This window comes from Silene latifolia, chromosome Y (genome assembly GCF_048544455.1).
Source record: "Silene latifolia isolate original U9 population chromosome Y, ASM4854445v1, whole genome shotgun sequence".
Lineage (NCBI taxonomy): Eukaryota > Viridiplantae > Streptophyta > Magnoliopsida > Caryophyllales > Caryophyllaceae > Silene > Silene latifolia.
In genome coordinates, this window is record NC_133538.1 from 227,073,835 (window position 1) to 227,093,106 (window position 19,272).

The 19,272-nt window shown below is 38.0% G+C and overlaps 1 protein-coding gene across 1 annotated transcript; it reads right to left on the reverse strand.

Annotated features, from left to right (window-relative positions):
- Nucleotides 1-1,308: 1,308 nt before the first annotated feature.
- LOC141630167 (uncharacterized) lies at nt 1,309-1,974 on the reverse strand. The gene has a single exon (XM_074443032.1). The coding sequence runs from the start codon at nt 1,972-1,974 to the stop codon at nt 1,309-1,311; it is 666 nt and encodes a 221-aa protein (XP_074299133.1).
- Nucleotides 1,975-19,272: the final 17,298 nt, after the last annotated feature.

A 19,272-nucleotide genomic window follows, 5' to 3' on the forward strand; every position in this document is an offset into this window, starting at 1 on the left:
TAATAATAGGTAAACCGCCTATAATTAGATGATAAGCTTAATTAGGCATGTTTTTTGGGCTAAATGAAGCTGAAATGAACATAAATGAGATGAAGTGAGTTGAACTGATGTGAAGTGAGCTGAGATGAATAGAATTTAAATAAGTTGAGCAGAACTGAAGTGAGTTGAACAGATGTGAGATGAATATTAGAGCTGAAATTAAGCCGAAAAGAACTGATCTTATACCCTTTAAATTATCACAAATGCTTGGACCTTGGAGAAGATGTTCTCTTACCAAATTACTGTCTAATGTATAATTTTTTTTATTTTATAATGAGCACACTCATTTATGTGTTTTTGCCTAAAGTTACACTCTTAAGTGACTAACAATAATTCTAAAAATGTGGCCTTAACATCCTGGTTAAAATAACTTAAAAATGAATGTTTGGTACTAACTTAAAAATGAATGTTTGGTACTAAATATCTAACTTGTAACTTAAAAATGAATGTTTGGTACTAAACATCTAACTTGAAAGTTGAAACTGAAAACGTTTTTCAGTATTTCCTAAATCTTTCTTTTCAAGTTACTTTAAAGAGAACCATATGGAACATATTAAAATTACCGACATTCAAATTTCCTTAAGCCTAGAAGTACCTTCGGTTTAGGAGTATTGCTTACTATTCATAATTTTCCCTCATAATTATTAAAAAAAATGTGATACAATGTTTTTTCACAAATCGTTTGGTTACAAAGACCGTTCTATCACATACATAAAACATTTTTAAAGTAACATGTGGTAGACTCGAATGTTAGCCAATTTTTCAACTGGAAGTTGAGTTTTCTCTATCAATCAAATGTTATGTTGGTAAAACCCTTAACTCCGTTTCATCTAACATATACCAATGTCATGTATATAAGAGTAGCTTAATTATCTTTCTAGACTAAAACTTTATTATCTTACAAATTCAATTTTTTAAAATTTTTTGATGACTAATAAATAATAAATAAACTAAACTACAGGGCCGCCCAATGAATTTGCGGGCCCCTGTTCCAAAATGCTAAACCGAGACCCCTAAATTGGGTCCCTTGAGAAAAATTGGAAGTCATGCAATGGTAAAGCTCGGGGATTAGTAAGGACGTTTGTATCGTTGGGAAAGAAAACTCAAAATTTTTATCCAAAATTTCTAAGTGTATTTTGAGTTTAACTTATAACATTATTTGTTTTCCTCCATTAAAAAATTTCATCCCCTAACAGTAGATGTTGATTACGTCGGTGAATAGTCAAGTATCAATTTTTTTTTTTTTTTTTGAAATATACCCACACGGATTTAAATAGATATATTATCAAAATCAGCACGAACTACATCAGAAATGTCTAACGGAATAGACGCCAACCACCTACGAGAACCTATAGTCCATGGCCTCAGATGAGGCAGCTCATGAGCGACCTTATTAGAGCTTCTACGCGACCAATTAAACGAAGCAAAGTCAAACGAATTACATAAAGCATAAATGTCAGTGTAAATTAAAAAAATACTACTGCGCCCCTTCCGTTTCAGCTGTAAATCATGGATAACATTCGAGCAATCACCCTCCAGTATAACTTTTCGATTATTTATCCTGCGAGCCTCCTTAAGTCCATGCAAGATAGCAGCTGCTTCCGCTTCTTCTGGTACCATCGCCACCGACCCCTGCTCCACGCCGCACCACTCAACCTCCCCCCTGTCATTTCGACACACTGCCCCCAGCCCTACTCCCACGCCCTCCATAATAGCTGCATCCACGTTCACCTTCACCACCCCATCCCCCGGCCTCCTCCAACCGCCACCATCCTCCGCTACCCCCCGGACTCCCACAACCTCCTCCAAGCTCCCCCTCCCTTCCATCTCATTTACCAAATCCCTTACCCGTCTTACAACTAAGTCCGCCCTCCGTTCCCCATCTTCAAAAATTGCCTTATCCCTCCTCTCCCAAATAGCCCAACAACTAGTCATGAATACCACCTGCTCCTGTATCTCCAGCTCCTTCAAGGCAACTTCCACCCAGTCCCGAACCCTTACAAATCCTATAAATGACGGCACCTCAACCTACTGCCCCTCCCAAACACCACCGACCCACCCACATCCACGTACCACATGTAAACAAGTTTCCTCACAATCCCCACACCGAGCACATTCATTCCCTACCGATCCCATCCGCGCTGAAATATTACCTCTAGTAGAAATGGCCTCATTACACAGCTGCCATAAGAACACTTTAATCCTTGGTAAAACAGGGGCTCTCCAAATTTTATTTCACAACCAGCTATCAGATAGGATACTCGATGGTCCCTCCACATCCCCATCTTGCTTGACCAGAAGTTTATAAGTCGAACGAACAGTATATACCCCCTCCCTCTCCCCACTCCAAAACCACTCATTACGGACCAAATGGTCACAAATTCACATTCTGAGTATCCTCTCACTCTCAAACGGAAGAAACAGCAATTCGACCAACTCAGTATTCCATCCCCTTCCCCCTTCTTCCATTAGATAGTCAAGTATCAAATTTTAAATAAGGATCATACACTCCATATATGTTGTATTATATATGAACAATTACTTTTCAAAATATCCTGTGATTTTTCTGAGAAAAAAATAATAATTCATTTCCATTATTTTATCTATAAAATTAAATTTTGAAATCTTCAATTTAGAAGTAAACGTATCCAATAAATTGCACTTAAGCGAAATACGAAACCGATACGTGTTTCCAAGAAAATGGCAATCAATGGAGTACTAAATAATAGTGGGCCTCACTTAGCACTAATCAATACTCCCTCCATTTTTTAATATATGACGTTTTGTTTTTTCGAGGCGAGCCTTTGACTTTAATATTTACAAAAATATATTTGCTAAAAAATTATAAAAATTATACCATTAAATTTCTTATGAAAAACTCTTTCATATGAGTATACATTTCACTATATTTAAACATATAATTTGAGAGTATTGAAGAGAGAAGTGTGTGTCTCGAAATGTGAGAAAGTCATATATAGAAAAATAGAGGGAGTAAAAAGAATGCATCAACTTGGATTCGTTCCTGCGTTGTCTGTCAAAATCCATTCCCTCTTTACCACTGCGCCGCGACGTTTTATCAAACGTATGTATGTATACATTGAAACGTATATATTTTGGACCCCTTGTGGTTTGGGGCCCCGGTTCTTAGAACCGGTTGAACACGCCAATATACGGCCCTGCTAAACTAAACTAAACTTTATCTTTTACTCCCAATTTACAGAATTACGGAACATAGGATACTTACATTGTAAGTAATAAAGCACACATACTCTTATTAGTATGACTATATAAGTAGTGTCCTATAGACTTTATAATTGTATAAATTATCTTTCAATATTTAATATTATATCAATCAAATTAAATTAATACACTCTGTTTATAGTGTTTTATCGTATATGATGTAGTAATTGTAAAATGTTGGTGAACTATTCTCTTTTATATTCTACACCTGCTTACTTATCGTTTCATTAGTCATTCGCTTTTATCAAGTCATCAAGTCATTACCTCCTCCACCAATGATTATTATAGTGTACTCCTTCCGTTTCGATCATTTGTTTATCTATTTTATTTTGGCGTCTTAGTCAATTGTTTGCCTTTGTATTTTAGGGATAACTTTAATAAATAATTAAATTCTCCACACTCAATTTAATCTTTATGCCAAAGGTAAAGGCAAAAAAATATTAAGTACTTTGTGTCGTAATAATCTAATGGCAAGAATGTCTTGATGTATAAGTACTTTAACATCTCTTATTTTACTCTAACTCTTAGATATCCGTATTCAAATTGACAATCCCACTAACAAATACTCTTAAATCATAATTGACCCCAACTAATAGGCTTGGTAGATTTATCGATAAAATATAATACTTCATTCATTCTCTTATATATTTCACTCTTACACTTTTTTTGTAATAGACCTATAATTTCATAAACAATCAACATCAAAAAAACCAAAAGACTCTACATATTTACTTTTAAATTTGTATTAACAAAAATACAATTTACATGAAACTTGTATTAACAACATAATAGATTCATATAAAATCAACATTATATCAAAACTGAATAAAGAAGAAGACAACTGTAATTGTGCTAATACATTGAACTAAAATTAGAAAACTTTCATATTGATAAATGATGATAATAAGCCCATGGTTGTGATCTTCTGGAGACCTACTCCGAGTACCCTCCTCTTGGTTGTTTTGCTGTGAGGGACATTAGGCTATTCGTGTCATCAAGAATGTCTAGAAGAAGGATACCACCGGTGCCTTGGAATGATTTATATGAGCAGACATGTTTTATGCTATTTTCTCTAACGGGTGGTTTTCAAACGATTTTTTTCGACTTTTCGCCACCATCTTGCATGATTACCTAGGGCTGAGCAAAAATATACAATACGGTTTTAATATACGGAAACGATACGGTATACGGTTTTAATTATATGGATTTTCGTGTACACGATACGAATTCCCGTATATACGATACGGTTTTTTATAAACCGTATCGAGTCCGGGTCGGAGAAATTCAAAACCGGGTATACGGTTTTCGACACGGTTTAATTAAAACAAAAAAAATGTTTAATCAAATCTGAAATTTAATTGATTCAGCATTTTAACCTGCCAACCTCACCAATCAACCTGTTGAGTTTATGGATTCAAGTACCTAAGAGGGGGAGGGGGTGAATTAGGTACTATTTTAAAAATTTATAACTTCAACTTTATTGAATTAAAGTGAGTTACAAGAACAAAAGAGATTAGAGGATACTTTGAATAATATAGAAAGATTGAACAAGTATCACGATGAATGTTTGCTGAAGTATGAAAGCAACAATCGTTCTGACTGTATCTATTTGTCTCAGTTTGTGGAATATTACTGCAGACCAAATGCGACAAGATGATGAATCACACTTCTAAGTTTAAGCGAAACAAAACAAACAAACAAAGTATAAAGCAGCGGAAATAAAGTAAACACTTGAACACGAGATTTTTGAATTGGTTCGGCAAGAAACTCAAGTGCCTACGTCCAATCTACCTTTTTATTACTTTCCTTTAGTGATCTACTCCGACAACTAAAAGACCCTTGTAATAAAAGACGCCAACCTACTCCGGTTGCAAAGCTAGTACAAGAACTACTCCGTTCTTATGACAAGCTAACTCGCAATCTACTCCGATTGCCAACTCACAACCTACTCCGGTTGTCAAGAGTTAAAGACTACTCCGTCCTAAACTCTACTAACACACTTAGAATGTTATAGGATCAAGTTTTCACTAACACATTCTTAACAAAGAATAGAGGTGAACAACTTTTACAAGATCAACAATTCTTAAGCAAGAGAGTTTAGTATAGAAAAGCAACAGTGGCCACGACTGTAGAAACTGAAGATACTTGAAGACTTTTAAACAGATTTTGCAAACAAACACGGTTTTTAAGCTTTAAAAATACTTTGCAAATATGGAAGAATTAAATCGAAAAAAGTCTTAGGAATAAATGAAGGAGGGACTCGGTATTTATAGAGGAGGTGAGTGAAGGGGTTGCTAGGGTTTTGAAGGGTCAAAGACCTCACATGTGAAGGGCAATAGCAACCACCTAAAAACTTGCACCAAAAAGGAGTCTTTTGCAAAGGTAAGAATAGAGAAAAAAGGTTTGAAAGATAACCTTAAAAGCTCATGCATTTTCAGAAAACAAAGGATGTGAGACAAGTCACATGATGACAAGTTAACACAAATATGGCAAAAAGCAACTTTTGTTTTCTTAAAAACCAAAGGATTGAATTTGCATAAAGAGGAAACATTTTGAATAATTCAAACCACTCTTTATTGGATACTACCTCCTTAATAAAAATCTGAATTTTTATCTTTGAAAAATATGAGTCACGTGAAGGCATTTGAAAGATAAAAGGAAGCTTCAAGTTTTTACGAGTTGTGGCACACCACTCACTGCTTTTTACTTGTTGAAGCAACGATCATCCGGACCGTTTCTATTACTCTATTATACTTAACTTTCTCACTTGTACATTAGATGACACACGACTAATTACAATGGGATGATAAACAACTTCAACACTTCTTAATCCAAGCTTGATTACATCATTAATCCTGAAAAGGTAAACTAAGATAACACAAATCAAATGGGCATGTTATTATCAACATAAGGAACCCAACAAATTCCCCCTTTGATGATGACAAGCCCCAAACGAATGTATAAGCAATGTAAACACCTTGATTCAAGATTTTTAACAAGCAAGATCAAATGATAGAGAAGGGACAATATTACCTTACCAAGGGCAAAAGCTAGAATCAAACTATCATGACAATTTTACATTGCCCCAAACAAGAATCAAGCTAAGAAGGTTAGGCAAGACATTAGTTTAATCAATAAGCAAGGAGATTTAAAGCATGAGTTTACCTTTTCCCCCTCTTGACATCATCAAACGGATAGGGATGTCAAAAGTATTAGAGTGCAAATAGTCATAAGAAAACACAAAAAGACACATGTAAATGTGACAAGGTAACAAGGTCAACATAAACAAGGATTAAGCATAAGCTAACCAAAGTTCAACATAGCTAAACAAAGTTTAAAGTACACCACCAAATGTTCAAAATAACAAGCAAGAAAACAAGTCTTAGAAAGGCACAACCGGTGGGACAAAATGAGATGGCAAGGGTAAAATATTAATAGGCCGAGAGGGAAGGGAAAGGCTAAGGGGAGGAGGCTTGTTCACCATCCGAGCCACTACCCAACGGATCATCATCCACATGAGCATCTTCACCACTTTCTTTTGTTGACACAAGGGTGGAAATGATATCCACCTCTCCACGGATGAGGTCCAAAGAAGAAGCAAGAGCCGAGATTGCCAAGTCCTTTTGACGAGAATCTTCCCTAATCCACGCACCCAACTCATCCACGGCATTAAGCACTTCCCGCATATTACCCATATTCCCTTGACTTGATGACCCAACTTCCGGGTCCTTCTTAATTTTCACAGAAATTAATTCATCATTCTCAACCTTGATAAGCATCTTCCCCATTTGCCCATCACTCATGACATCACACATATCCAACGAACCCAAGCTAGTGTTCACCAACACCCCTTGTGCCTTGAGCACAACCGATAACCACATGCCATAGGGTAGGTAAATCATACTAGAAGAAGGTCGACGTAGCTTGGTCGAAATAAGGTGAAATCGTTTGAACATTAACCCGACTAGGTTCACCTTCTTATGGGTAGCAATATGATAGATTAAGTATTGTTGGGCTATGGTGAGTTTTCCCCTATCACCCGAGGGGTAAATAGACCTACACAACATGTTGAAAATAATTCGAAGAGGAGGTGGGATTTGGGTGTTGCTCACGGGTCCAGGAGAAACGGTTTTGGGACAAACGGTTTGAGCAATGCTAAGAGGGGAGGCATATGGTAAGGCAACCCAAGTTTCGTAGGGGAGTTTGTCATAGCCTCCGACAGAATATTAAGAGCGAGCAAAATCAGATTGAGACAATTTAAGGGGCTTACCGTTCACCTTAGCCGTAAGAGCCTCACCCGACTTTTCAACCCGAACCGTTGCAAAGAATTGGATCACCTCGCTCACAAATACCGGCTCACGCATTTCCAACAGTTTCTCCCAACCTTGAGCTAAAACCATATCACGGATGAGTGAAAGGCAAAGCGGTCAAACCAAGTTTGGTTGTAAGCCCGAGGGGAGTGAATGGCTTTGATGTTCATTAACCTCTCACAATTTTTATAAATGGAAGTAGGGAGGTCAATACTCTCAAGGTGATCCCAAACCATGGCCAAATCCCATTTCGAGGTTAAGGAGACCGGATCCGAGGGAGCAAGGTATACAAGCTTTTTCTTCAATGGTTTCGATTTTTTCAGAGGAGGTTCACTGGGATTTTCAATTGGGGTATCAACAAAGGGGTTATCAACATTACTTTGCTCGATAGTTTCTGAGATTGGGGGTAATTGAGAGGAGAAGGCCTTTTCTTTTCTTTTGTTGTTCTTTTTCGCCGGAGTCGGGTCAGACTCGCCGGATTTCGACGGATTTTCGTTCAAATCAAATTCGGTTTCATCTTCAACATCTTCAACCAATACAGTGACCGGTTCAGAGGAGGAGCTCGGAACAGTGGAGCTTTTCTTCCGATCACCACGTGTGCGTCGTCCTACCATAGTGGCGATAGGTATGTCGTCGGATGATGGAGGGACAGTGGAGTTCGGTGATGATTGAGGGTTAGGTGGATCTGGGTTTGTTGAAGGTGTGGTGTTTGAGGTTTGTGGAGGGAATGCGTAAGATGTTTTGACTGGAGTCATGGTTGGGGTTGGTGATGTGGGCGGATTTGATGTGACAGGGGAGGTAATTTTTGTGGGTTTAATGGGTATGGTTGTGTTAAAGGAGGTTTTTACCATTGTGGGTTAAGGGTAGGTTAGCTTTGATGGTGTTAATGGATTTGGGAGATGGAAGGGTAATTGGGTTTAGGCGGTTTGGACGGGTAGTGATAGGTAGTGGGTTGAGGAATTTAATGGCCCATTTAATGAGGTAGGAGAGGTGGTTGGCCCGACTAAACAAATTTAATCACTCGAAATAAAAAACGCAAGGTAGCATATAATAAACGTAAATTTAGATATGAGGTTGAGTGATTACCGACTCACAAATACGGTGTCAATTTTTGGTCCAAACATGATGTCAATGCACTTAGAACACTTAATAACATATATCCAAATTTAATTTAATCAATTAAGGAATTTTGTAATACTCACACTAAAAATCACAAGCTATTAATTAACCCAATTTCTAGTCTAAATTTCTCAAAATGTTCTCTTGCAAGTGGCTTAGTAAAAATATCGGCAATTTGATTTTCGGTCTTGCAAAAGATAAGTTTAATATGTCCTTTTTCCACATGATCACGAATAAAATGGTGACGAATATCAATATGTTTGGTTTTAGAGTGTTGAATAGGATTTTTGGAAATATTTATTGCACTCGTATTATCACACATTAAAGGAATGGAGTCAAAAATAATACCAAAATCCAAGAGTTGTTGTTTTACCCAAAGGAGTTGAGAACAACAATGTGCCGCACTAACGTACTCACTTTCGGCCGTAGAAAGAGCTACCGTGTTTTGTTTCTTTGAGGCCCAAGAAGTCAAGCAAGGACCCAAGAACGTTGCAATTCCGGAGGTACTCTTTCTATCTACCGTGCACCCCGCATAGTCCACGTCCGAAAAGCCTATAAGATCAAAAGGACAATGTAAAGGGTACCATAGGTAGAGATTTTGTGTTCCAATCAAATACCGAAGAATTCGTTTAACGGCTTTGAAATGTGATTCTTTCGGATTTGCTTGGAACCTAGCACATAAACACACGCTAAAGAGAATGTCGGGACGACTTGCGGTCAAGTAAAGAAGTGAGCCTATCATACCTCTATACACCTTATCACTAACATTCTTACCGAGTTCATCCTTGTCCAATTTGGACCCGGCTACCATAGGTGTATCATGAGGCTTACCATTAGTCATCCCAAATTTCTTAAGCATTTCTTTGATATACTTTTGTTGATGGATCATGATTCCATCCTTTGATTGCTTAATTTGGAGCCCAAGGAAGAATCCTAGCTCACCCATCATGCTCATTTCAAACTCCGATTTCATTAGTTCCTAAAAATATAAGTAAAGGAGTTCATTTGTTGCACCAAATATAATGTCATCAACATATACTTGTACAACCAACAGTTCACCTGGATCTGTTGCTTCAAGAACAATGTTTTGTCAACGGAGCCTCTTTTAAAACCATTTTCAATAAGAAATTTAGACAATCTATCATACCAACATCTTGGTGCTTGTTTTAAACCGTAAAGAGCTTTGTCTAATTTGAAAACATGGTTAGGCAAATCATTGTTCTCAAAACCCGGTGGTTGCTCTACAAAGACATCTTCTTCCAAATATCTATTTAAGAAAGCGGTTTTGACATCCATTTGGAAGAGTTTAATGCCTTTGTGAGCCGCAAAAGCTATAAGCAATCGTATGGCCTCAAGTCTAGCTACCGGTGCATAGGTTTCATCGTAATCAATACCCTCTTGTTGGTTATAACCTTGCACCACTAGTCTAGCCTTGTTCCTTACAATTTCTCCCGAGTCATCAAGCTTGTTGCGAAAGACCCACCTAGTACCAATGACGGTACGATTAGGCGGTCTAGGGACTAAGTGCCATACCTCATTTCTTTTGAATTGATTGAGCTCATCTTGCATGGCAAGCACCCAATCTGCATCGATCAAGGCGACGTTACATTTGAAGGCTCAATTTGAGATAGGACGGCATTATGGGCACAATACTCATTGAGATGAGCGAGATTGTTGACGGATGATCTTGTTCGAATTCCCGAGTTGAGATCACTTGTGAGATTAGTGAGTGGATGAGAGCTTTGATGTTTCCACTTCTTTGGAACAATGGTTTCTTGTTCCCCCTCAACAAAGATCGATCCACAAAGTGATCTGTTTCTATTGGCCTGGAAGGTTCTTCATCCTCACTGTTTTGGGCTGCTTCAGTTCTGGAGGTGGATGCAACAGTCGTTGGGTCTGTTGCTTCCAGAGAAGAATCAGAAGTACTACGTGTTCCCCCTGAGTTGCTGCTCTCCTTTGAAGGTGACAGTCTACGTATGTTCTGTTGCAATTCAGTCTTTGGGAGCTTCTTCATCCGTGAACACGAAGTCTTTTCGAACAAGACCAATTTCAAACTCATCATCCTCATCCTCATCATCATCATCCATGTTTTGTACCTGCCCAAGCACACTAGATTCATCAAAAATGACATGGATGCTTTCTTCAATTAACAAGGTTCGTTTATTGTAAACTTTATAGGCCTTGCTATGATCGGAGTACCCAATAAATACTCCTTCATCACTACGTGGATCGAACTTACCCAAGTTGTTTTTACCATTGTTGTGAACAAAGCATTTGCTTCCAAAACATCTAAAATATGAAATGTTGGGTTTTCTTCCACGCAATGATTCATAGGGAGTTTTATTTAAAATACTCCTTATCATGACACGATTATAAATGTAGCAAGCGGTATTTACCGCTTCGGCCCAAAAGTTCTTAGGCAACTTACTAGTTAATAACATTGTTCTAGCCATTCCTTCAAGGGTTCTATTTATCCTTTCAACCACACCATTTTGTTGTGGGGTTCTAGGAGCCGAGAAGTTATGGTCTACACCATTGTTATCACAATAAGCACCAAATGATGAGTTTTCGAATTCGGTTCCATGATCGGTTCTCATTGAAACAAGTTTTAAACCAAGTTTATTTTGAATCTTCTTTAACCAAATTAGAAACTCATCAAATGTCTCATCCTTAGAGCTTAGGAAGAGTGCCCAAACAAACCTAGAGTAATCATCAACAATGACACACACATAACGACTACCACCTCTACTTCTAGTTCTCATTGGTCCACACAAGTCGATATGTAAAAGTTGCAAAGGTTGAGATGTACTCATAATTCTTTTGGATTTGAAGGAACTTTTAACATGTTTACCTCTAGCACATTCATCACATACTTTATCAATGTCAAATTTTATATTAGGAATGCCTTCAACTAAATCAAGTCTTTTAAGGGTATTAAGAGTTTTTGTACTAACATGACCAAACCTTTTATGCCATAACCAAGGATCATTGTTCATTACACTCATGCAAGACATGGTGTGACCGGATAGAGAGTTCAAATTAGTTAAGTAAACATCTTTGACACGTCTTCCTTCGAGTATTAGTTCATTAGTAGTGGCATCAAAAATTCGACACATATTGGCATGAAATTCAACAACATTACCCTTATCACAAAGTTGAGAAATACTAAGGAGATTATGTTTCAAACCTTTGACAAGCCGCACATTGTCGACACAAAGTAAGGATGACTTACCAACTTTTCCAATACCAATTACTTCACCTTTCTTGTTGTCACCAAACCTTACCGTGCCACCATCATACGCTTTAAATGAGAGGAATTGGCTTCTATCACCCGTCATGTGACGAGAGCATCCACTATCCAAGTACCAATTGCGGCCGCCTCTCACCAAGCCCTACACAAGATTAGTTTTTGAGTTTAGGAACCCAAATGAATTTGGGTCCCTTTTTGTGATCAACATAACTTGTGGTGTCTTTCTTAATGTTCATTTCTTTTAATGCTTTGGTGTTCTTATCAATGTCATCAAATCGTTTTGTACATCCATTAAAAACATGACCATTGTCACCACAATAATTGCAAATGATGTATTCGAGAAGACCTACATACTTCCTTCCTCTAAAATCATTTTTAGGCTTCTGGATGCAACAGTCAGCCTGACTGTTCCATTTGAACCCCAAATGTAACACCCCCATACTCCAAGTGCCTTACCAGGACCACTCAGGTATGAGGATGTCACCATCTCGGTTACCCGAGGCATGATAATCATAAGACAATGAAGAAACATACTTTATTAAATAAGTTTAAGTGATTACATTACAAAACCAATCGTAAGCAAAATACAACTTTGTCCTCAAACTATAAACCAACCGAAAGGAACTGTTCTAATAAAACACAAATGGAAGACTAAAGACTCGATATGTGATGACTCCATCCCCACTAGATCCCACGCGTATCCAAGATATACCGCTAAAACCGCTCACCACCCCGAATGGATCACCACGTTTTTAAAACATTTAAACGGGTCGACTAATCACACAACTTATATATATATATATATATAACTATATATATATATATATATATATATATATATATATATATATATATATATATATATATATATATATATATATATATATATATATATATATATATATAGGCATGCGAGTTAAGCTCGGACAACAGGTAACCTTTGTTGAGTGGTAACTTACGTGGTCGGGATTGACTAGTTGGTTGTGATTACGGGTCTATGATATGTGTAAATGTTTGTGTGAGGTTCTGACCTCACAAGAAGTGGTATGGTGTGATAATTATAAAGCTGTTTTATGAATGTTCTGTAATATATATGTTGGACACGGTAGTTTAATTGAATGATATCCAAAAAGGCAATAATTTGATTAATTTGACATGGCTAGTTATAATTTTATGTGTATTAATAACACATGTGTATTCCGTGAAATGGTAGAGATGATGTTCATGAGATGCTTATCTGTTTATTCATATAATATGTTGCGTTGTGATTGAGTAAAGTGGATTTGAGTAAGTTTTCTTGTCCGAAAGGTTATTTCCGAGTCAGTATTTATGGAATTGTATGTAGCTGTGATGTCTATCGATGTGGTTGTGGTGCCTCCGGTGGTGATCCGGGCACGGTATTTAGTATTGTGATGCGGGTATTTTCGCATTGTGGTGTGGTTGTTGGTGGCGGTGTTGTGATGCCGTCACCGGTTGTGGTGGAGTAGGCGGGATGATTATGATACGAGTTTTCGAAAGTGCATACCATTATACATAGATTGTTGTTTTGTTTCTTTGTTGTTCTTTGTGAGTTTTGGTTGAACATGTAGACAGTTGTCTTGCTTATTGATGTTTTCTTTACCAGGTTAAGTTAAGAATGAGGTAGAGTATGATATGAAATAGAGTTGAATATGTTTTCGTTGTTGTCATGGTATAGTGATGTTCTATTGATGGGACACGGTTGTGAGAGGTTGTTACAGTAATTTTGATCTTGTTCTAGATAAGGCTTTAGTAGACATGGTAATGGAAAATGATTCGTGGAACATGTGTTGTAATGATCTGAAAGCGGCAGGTAGTTCATAATCTTTTGTTGGGACAGTGAGTGTAGGGTGTTGGGGGAATTAGTGTCATATTAAGTTACGTATGAGTTTTGCGGTAATGAAGGAAAGAACTTGAGGATCTAGTGTGAGTATAAGTAACGAGTGTGGATCGGGAGTTATGCTTCTGGAAGATAAGTGCTTTACATAGCGAGGTATGTTGGTTTGCAGTGATAATGGAGAGTTAGTATGGTGATTTTGCTACGAGCCTTATGGTATAGGTTAGGGGTGTGCAGATTGATTTGAAGTATGAGAACTGTTGAAGTAAGAGAGCCTTGAGAAATAGGAGTGATTATGGAAATGAGGTTTTAGGCAGTTATCTTTGACATATGGTGGTGATGAGGATAATGAGATAATATAGCTAAGGGTTTAGTATTAGTGAGTTACGAGGACGTAACATTTGTCTTAAGAGGAGTAGGATGCAATAAAAGAGAGTTTCATGGTGGTGCATGCGGTAATATAATTGGAAGTAGAGTGTTAGCGTAGCGTAAAGGAGGGATTTGTTTTGTGGACAATACTTATAAAAGGCCATGGCCGTGCTTGTAGTAGTGTGATGCTTCAGAGTATGGGAATATTTTATATAGTGTTGACAGTTGAAGGATGATGTTATGAGTCTGAGTAAACTTCGAGGACGAAGTTCTTTTTAAGGGTGGTAGAATGTAACATTCCGTTTGATGTCTATGAGTGTCTTAGTATTGGGTTTGATAGTTGATGATATTATGGAGCTAGCAGTATTAGAGGATGGTAGTTGATTATGTATGGAGTTGGTGTCGTGAGAGATATATATGTGGTAGATACGATATAGTGAGTCATGTTGTGGAAGTAAACATAGTTGGTAGAATGGGGGTTAAGAGTTCATGTTCTATGTTTGGTCGAGTTGTTGAGTTCTTAGTTATGTTGTTGTGTCTGGGTCGAGTTAGTATGGTTGTTTTTAGAGTATGGGTTGAACTTCGGGGACGAAGTTCCTTTTAAGGAGGGAAGACTGTAATACTCCGTATTTATAAGTCTTGGGGTACTCTATCGAGTAGGCCTTACTCTGTCGAGTAAGGGTAAGTTGCGTTTAGAAAAGTTTCGACTGAGGGTACTCTATCAAGTAGCCTTAGGTACTCGATAGAGTAAGGGGGTACTCTATCAAGTAGCCTTAGGTACTCGATAGAGTAAGGGGGTACTCTATCAAGTAGCCTTAGGTACTCGATAGAGTAAGGGGGTACTCTATCAAGTAGCCTTAGGCACTCGATCGAGTAAGGGGGTACTCGATCGAGTACCTTGGGTACTCGATCGAGTGTCCTGGTTTTGGGGAGTTTTCTCGGGTTTTGTTAATTATGCGATTAAGGTATTTAAACATAATCGTCATTGTTTTAAATCACTTTTGCAAAACCTAAAACCCTGTTTAAGAGAGAAAGCAACCAGTTCATCTTCCTAATCGAATTCTTAGCAATTCCCGGAGTCCAGACGGTCGGTTCTTGTCGTTTTTCGTGTCGTTGGATTCCTTGCGTCGAGGGTAAGCTTTTAATATAGTTTTTATAATGTTTAATTAAGTTTGGTTAAACCCTAATTTAGGAATTTGGGGTTTTTATGTGTAGTATGTGATGTATGGTCTATGTGTGTTATATGATAGGAGGAGGGTTCGTAGAAGAGGCGTTTTGATACAGCTGTAGATACCGTCTGCTTGTTGTGCTTTCCAGGTAGGATTTCCTACTCAGTATTAGTCCCATAATGGGATATTGGTGATGTGCTGTAGTTAGTTGTTTGATATGATGATTGTGATTGTGATTGTGATTGTGATTGGTTGTCTATGGCTCTCGAGATGCGTTCTCGGCTGAGTGGGGTCACTTGCGGGAGTGACTTCACGCCCTAGTTTCTCCCTTCGTGGAACCCGCCACGGAAGGGGATGTGCACATTAATGGGACAGGGTTATCGCTCGTATGATGAGCGGGGCTTAGGTGGGAACGGCGCGTCCCCCACCTCGGGCGGGTCCAAAGGACGATCGATATTGAGATGATGGGGATTGGTTGGTGGTGTGTGTGTGTGTGTGACAGTTCAGCTGTCTGTTTGTCTTATTATTGATATATATATATATATAAGTTGTGTGATTAGTACTGACCCCGTTTAAATGTTTTAAAAACTGTGGTGATCCATTCGGGGGTGGTGAGCAGTTGCTTGGCAGGTATATCTTGGATACGCGTGGGATCTAGCTGGGGATGGAGTCATCACATATCAGAGTCTTTAGTCTTCCGCTGTGTTTAATAGAACAGTTCCTTTCAGTTGGTTTATAGTTTGAGGGCAGTTGTATTTTGCTTACAGTTGGTTTTGTAATGTAATCACTTAAACTTATTTAATAAAGTATGTTTCTTCATTGTCTTATGATTATCATGCCTCGGGTAACCGAGATGGTGACATCCTCATACCTGAGTGGTCCTGGTAAGGCACTTGGAGTATGGGGGTGTTACACCAAACCAGCAGATTTCTCACATTTCTCGGTTTGATTCGTGAGGAAGTTTAACACAGTTTGACTTCCTTCCCATTTTTCAGTGATGTTCTTAGCATTAACAAGTTCATTGGCCAAGTCATTGACACGAGAAAGAAGATGCAAATTCTTTTCCTTTTCTCTTTTAAGTTCATCATTGTTAGCACTTTCTATGGACAATCTTTTCTCAACAATGAAGTCATGGGTGTGATTGTTGAGTTTAGACACGAGATAAATGATTCTTTCTTTGGACTCTTCATATTTAGATGTCATCTCGTCAAGTCTCTTGCTTAGATCAACGACTTCATCGGATCTATGGTGAGGAGAAGACCTAGAAGTACTACATTCGGGCATACCTTTTTGAAAGAAAGTAAGCCTATCATGGAGATCTTCTATTTCATTCTTGAGACAAACAATCTCACTTTTAAGACACTCATTTTCATTTTCCAACCATTCACCTTTTCTTTTAAACTTGTCTAAGTCGTGGTCAGAAGCAACAGTCTTAGAGACTGTTTCTCTTAAGTCTACAACTTCAACTACAAGGTCATAGATCTCATTTTCAAGAGCATCTTTGTCCTTCAAAATGTCATCACGTTCCTTGGTTAGTTGGGAAACTTGCATCACCAAAGTTGTGTTGACATTTTCAAGGTCAGAGACGTCCGTGGGGGTCAACCTAAGACGCTCTAGTTCTTTAGTCAAATGTTTGTTTAACTTGTTGACTCTTTTGACTTCATTATATGCCTCGAAGTGACAAGAACGTGATCTGTTGCTTTCGGTTCATTTTTCGATTAAAGTTTTCTTGAGCAATTTCCTCAATCTCATTTTGCATTATATCAAGCTTATTGGTTTGAGACCGACACTTATCAAGAAGTTGGTCAAGAAGCTTACATACTTTCTCTTTGGAGTAAGTTCTAGCCTTGGCCTTTAGATGATTTACCTCGTTGTCGGAATCGGAGTCGGAATCGTCGGGGTTAGCCATGAGGCATCTTAAGTGTTCAAGTTTTGAGGTTTTTGAGACTTTTTCTTTACCATGATTTGCAAGACACATTTTAGCCTCAAGTTCCTCCTCGATGAGTTCCTCATCTTCCTCGGAGTCGGACATTCCCCATATAGCACTCATGACTCTATGTTTGTAGTCCTTTTTAACCTTTTCTCTTCTTTCCTTAGATTTGATTTCTTCCCACTTGGGACATTCTTTAATTTGATGAGTTTTATCACCACATTTAAAGCATCCCATGGTGGAAGTAGGTCGTCTCTTAGGAAAGCGTTTTTTCGAGTAATTATTAGTGAACTTTTTGTTACCTTGTCCATTGACCAACCCGGCTAAGTTCCTTGTGAACATAGCAAACTCGTCTTCCTCCTCATCTTCTTCATCACTTGGAGAAGATGTGAGGGCGAGACTCTTTCCCTTTGATGACTCACTAGAATGCTTATCGAGATTAAACTCGTGAGCCATTAGTGATCCCATTAGTTCATGAAGAGATAGGGTTGACAAGTCTTTAGCTTCCTCTATGGCGGTGACTTTGGGTTGCCATTTAGGGGTTAGACTACGAAGGATTTTTCGAATGATGTCCTCGGACTCGAAATTCCTTCCTAGACTTTGAAGCTCATTAATAATACAAGAAAAACGAGAAGAAAAACTAGTTAAAGACTCGTCCTTTGACATTCTAAACATCTCATATTGTTGCATGAGAAGGTCAATACGGTGTTTTCTTACTTGGGACGTCCCTTCATATGCAAGTACAAGGGAATCCCAAATAGATTTTGCCGTAGGACACCCGGAGATTCGACTAACTTCCCCCTCACCAACACAACGTTGAAGAATCGACATTGCTTTGGAATTCTTTTCGGCAAGCTTGAAGTCGTTCTCATTGTAATTTCTTTCCTCTTTTGTCTTGGTGAAACCGTTAAGAATATCGGTTTCCTCAATGGCAAGAGGTCCATTTTGGATGATGTTCCAACATTGATAATCGATACTTTTGATGTAATGTTCCATTTTGAGTTTCCACCATCCAAAATTCGAACCGGTAAAGACCGGGATCTTGGAGTGTTTCTCGGAATCCATTACCCACGAATCAAACTCTAAGGTGGTTAGCCTCGATCAAGAGCACGAGGCTCTGATACCAATTGTTGAGTTTATGGATTCAAGTACCTAAGAGGGGGAGGGGGTGAATTAGGTACTATTTAAAAATTTATAACTTCAACTTTATTGAATTAAAGTGAGTTACAAGAACAAAAGAGATTAGAGGATACTTTGAATAATATAGAAAGATTGAACAAGTATCACGATGAATGTTTGCTGAAGTATGAAAGCAACAATCGTTCTGACTGTATCTATTTGTCTCAGTTTGTGGAATATTACTGCAGACCAAATGCGACAAAGATGATGAACTCACACTTCTAAGTTTAAGCGAAACAAAACAAACAAACAAAGTATAAAGCAGCGGAAATAAAGTAAACACTTGAACACGAGATTTTTGAATTGGTTCGGCAAGAAACTCAAGTGCCTACGTCCAATCTACCTTTTTATTACTTTCCTTTAGTGATCTACTCCGACAAATAAAAGACCCTTGTAATAAAAGACGCCAACCTACTCCGGTTGCAAAGCTAGTACAAGAACTACTCCGTTCTTATGACAAGCTAACTCGCAATCTACTCCGATTGCCAACTCACAACCTAATCCGGTTGTCAAGAGTTAAAGACTACTCCGTCCTAAACTCTACTAACACACTTAGAATGTTATAGGATCAAGTTTTCACTAACACATTCTTAACAAAGAATAGAGGTGAACAACTTTTACAAGATCAACAATTCTTAAGCAAGAGAGTTTAGTATAGAAAAGCAATAGTGGCCACGACTGTAGAAACTGAAGATACTTGAAGACTTTTAAACAGATTTTGCAAACAAACACGGTTTTTAAGCTTTAAAAATACTTTGCAAATATGGAAGAATTAAATCAGAAAAGTCTTAGGAATAAATGAAGGAGGGACT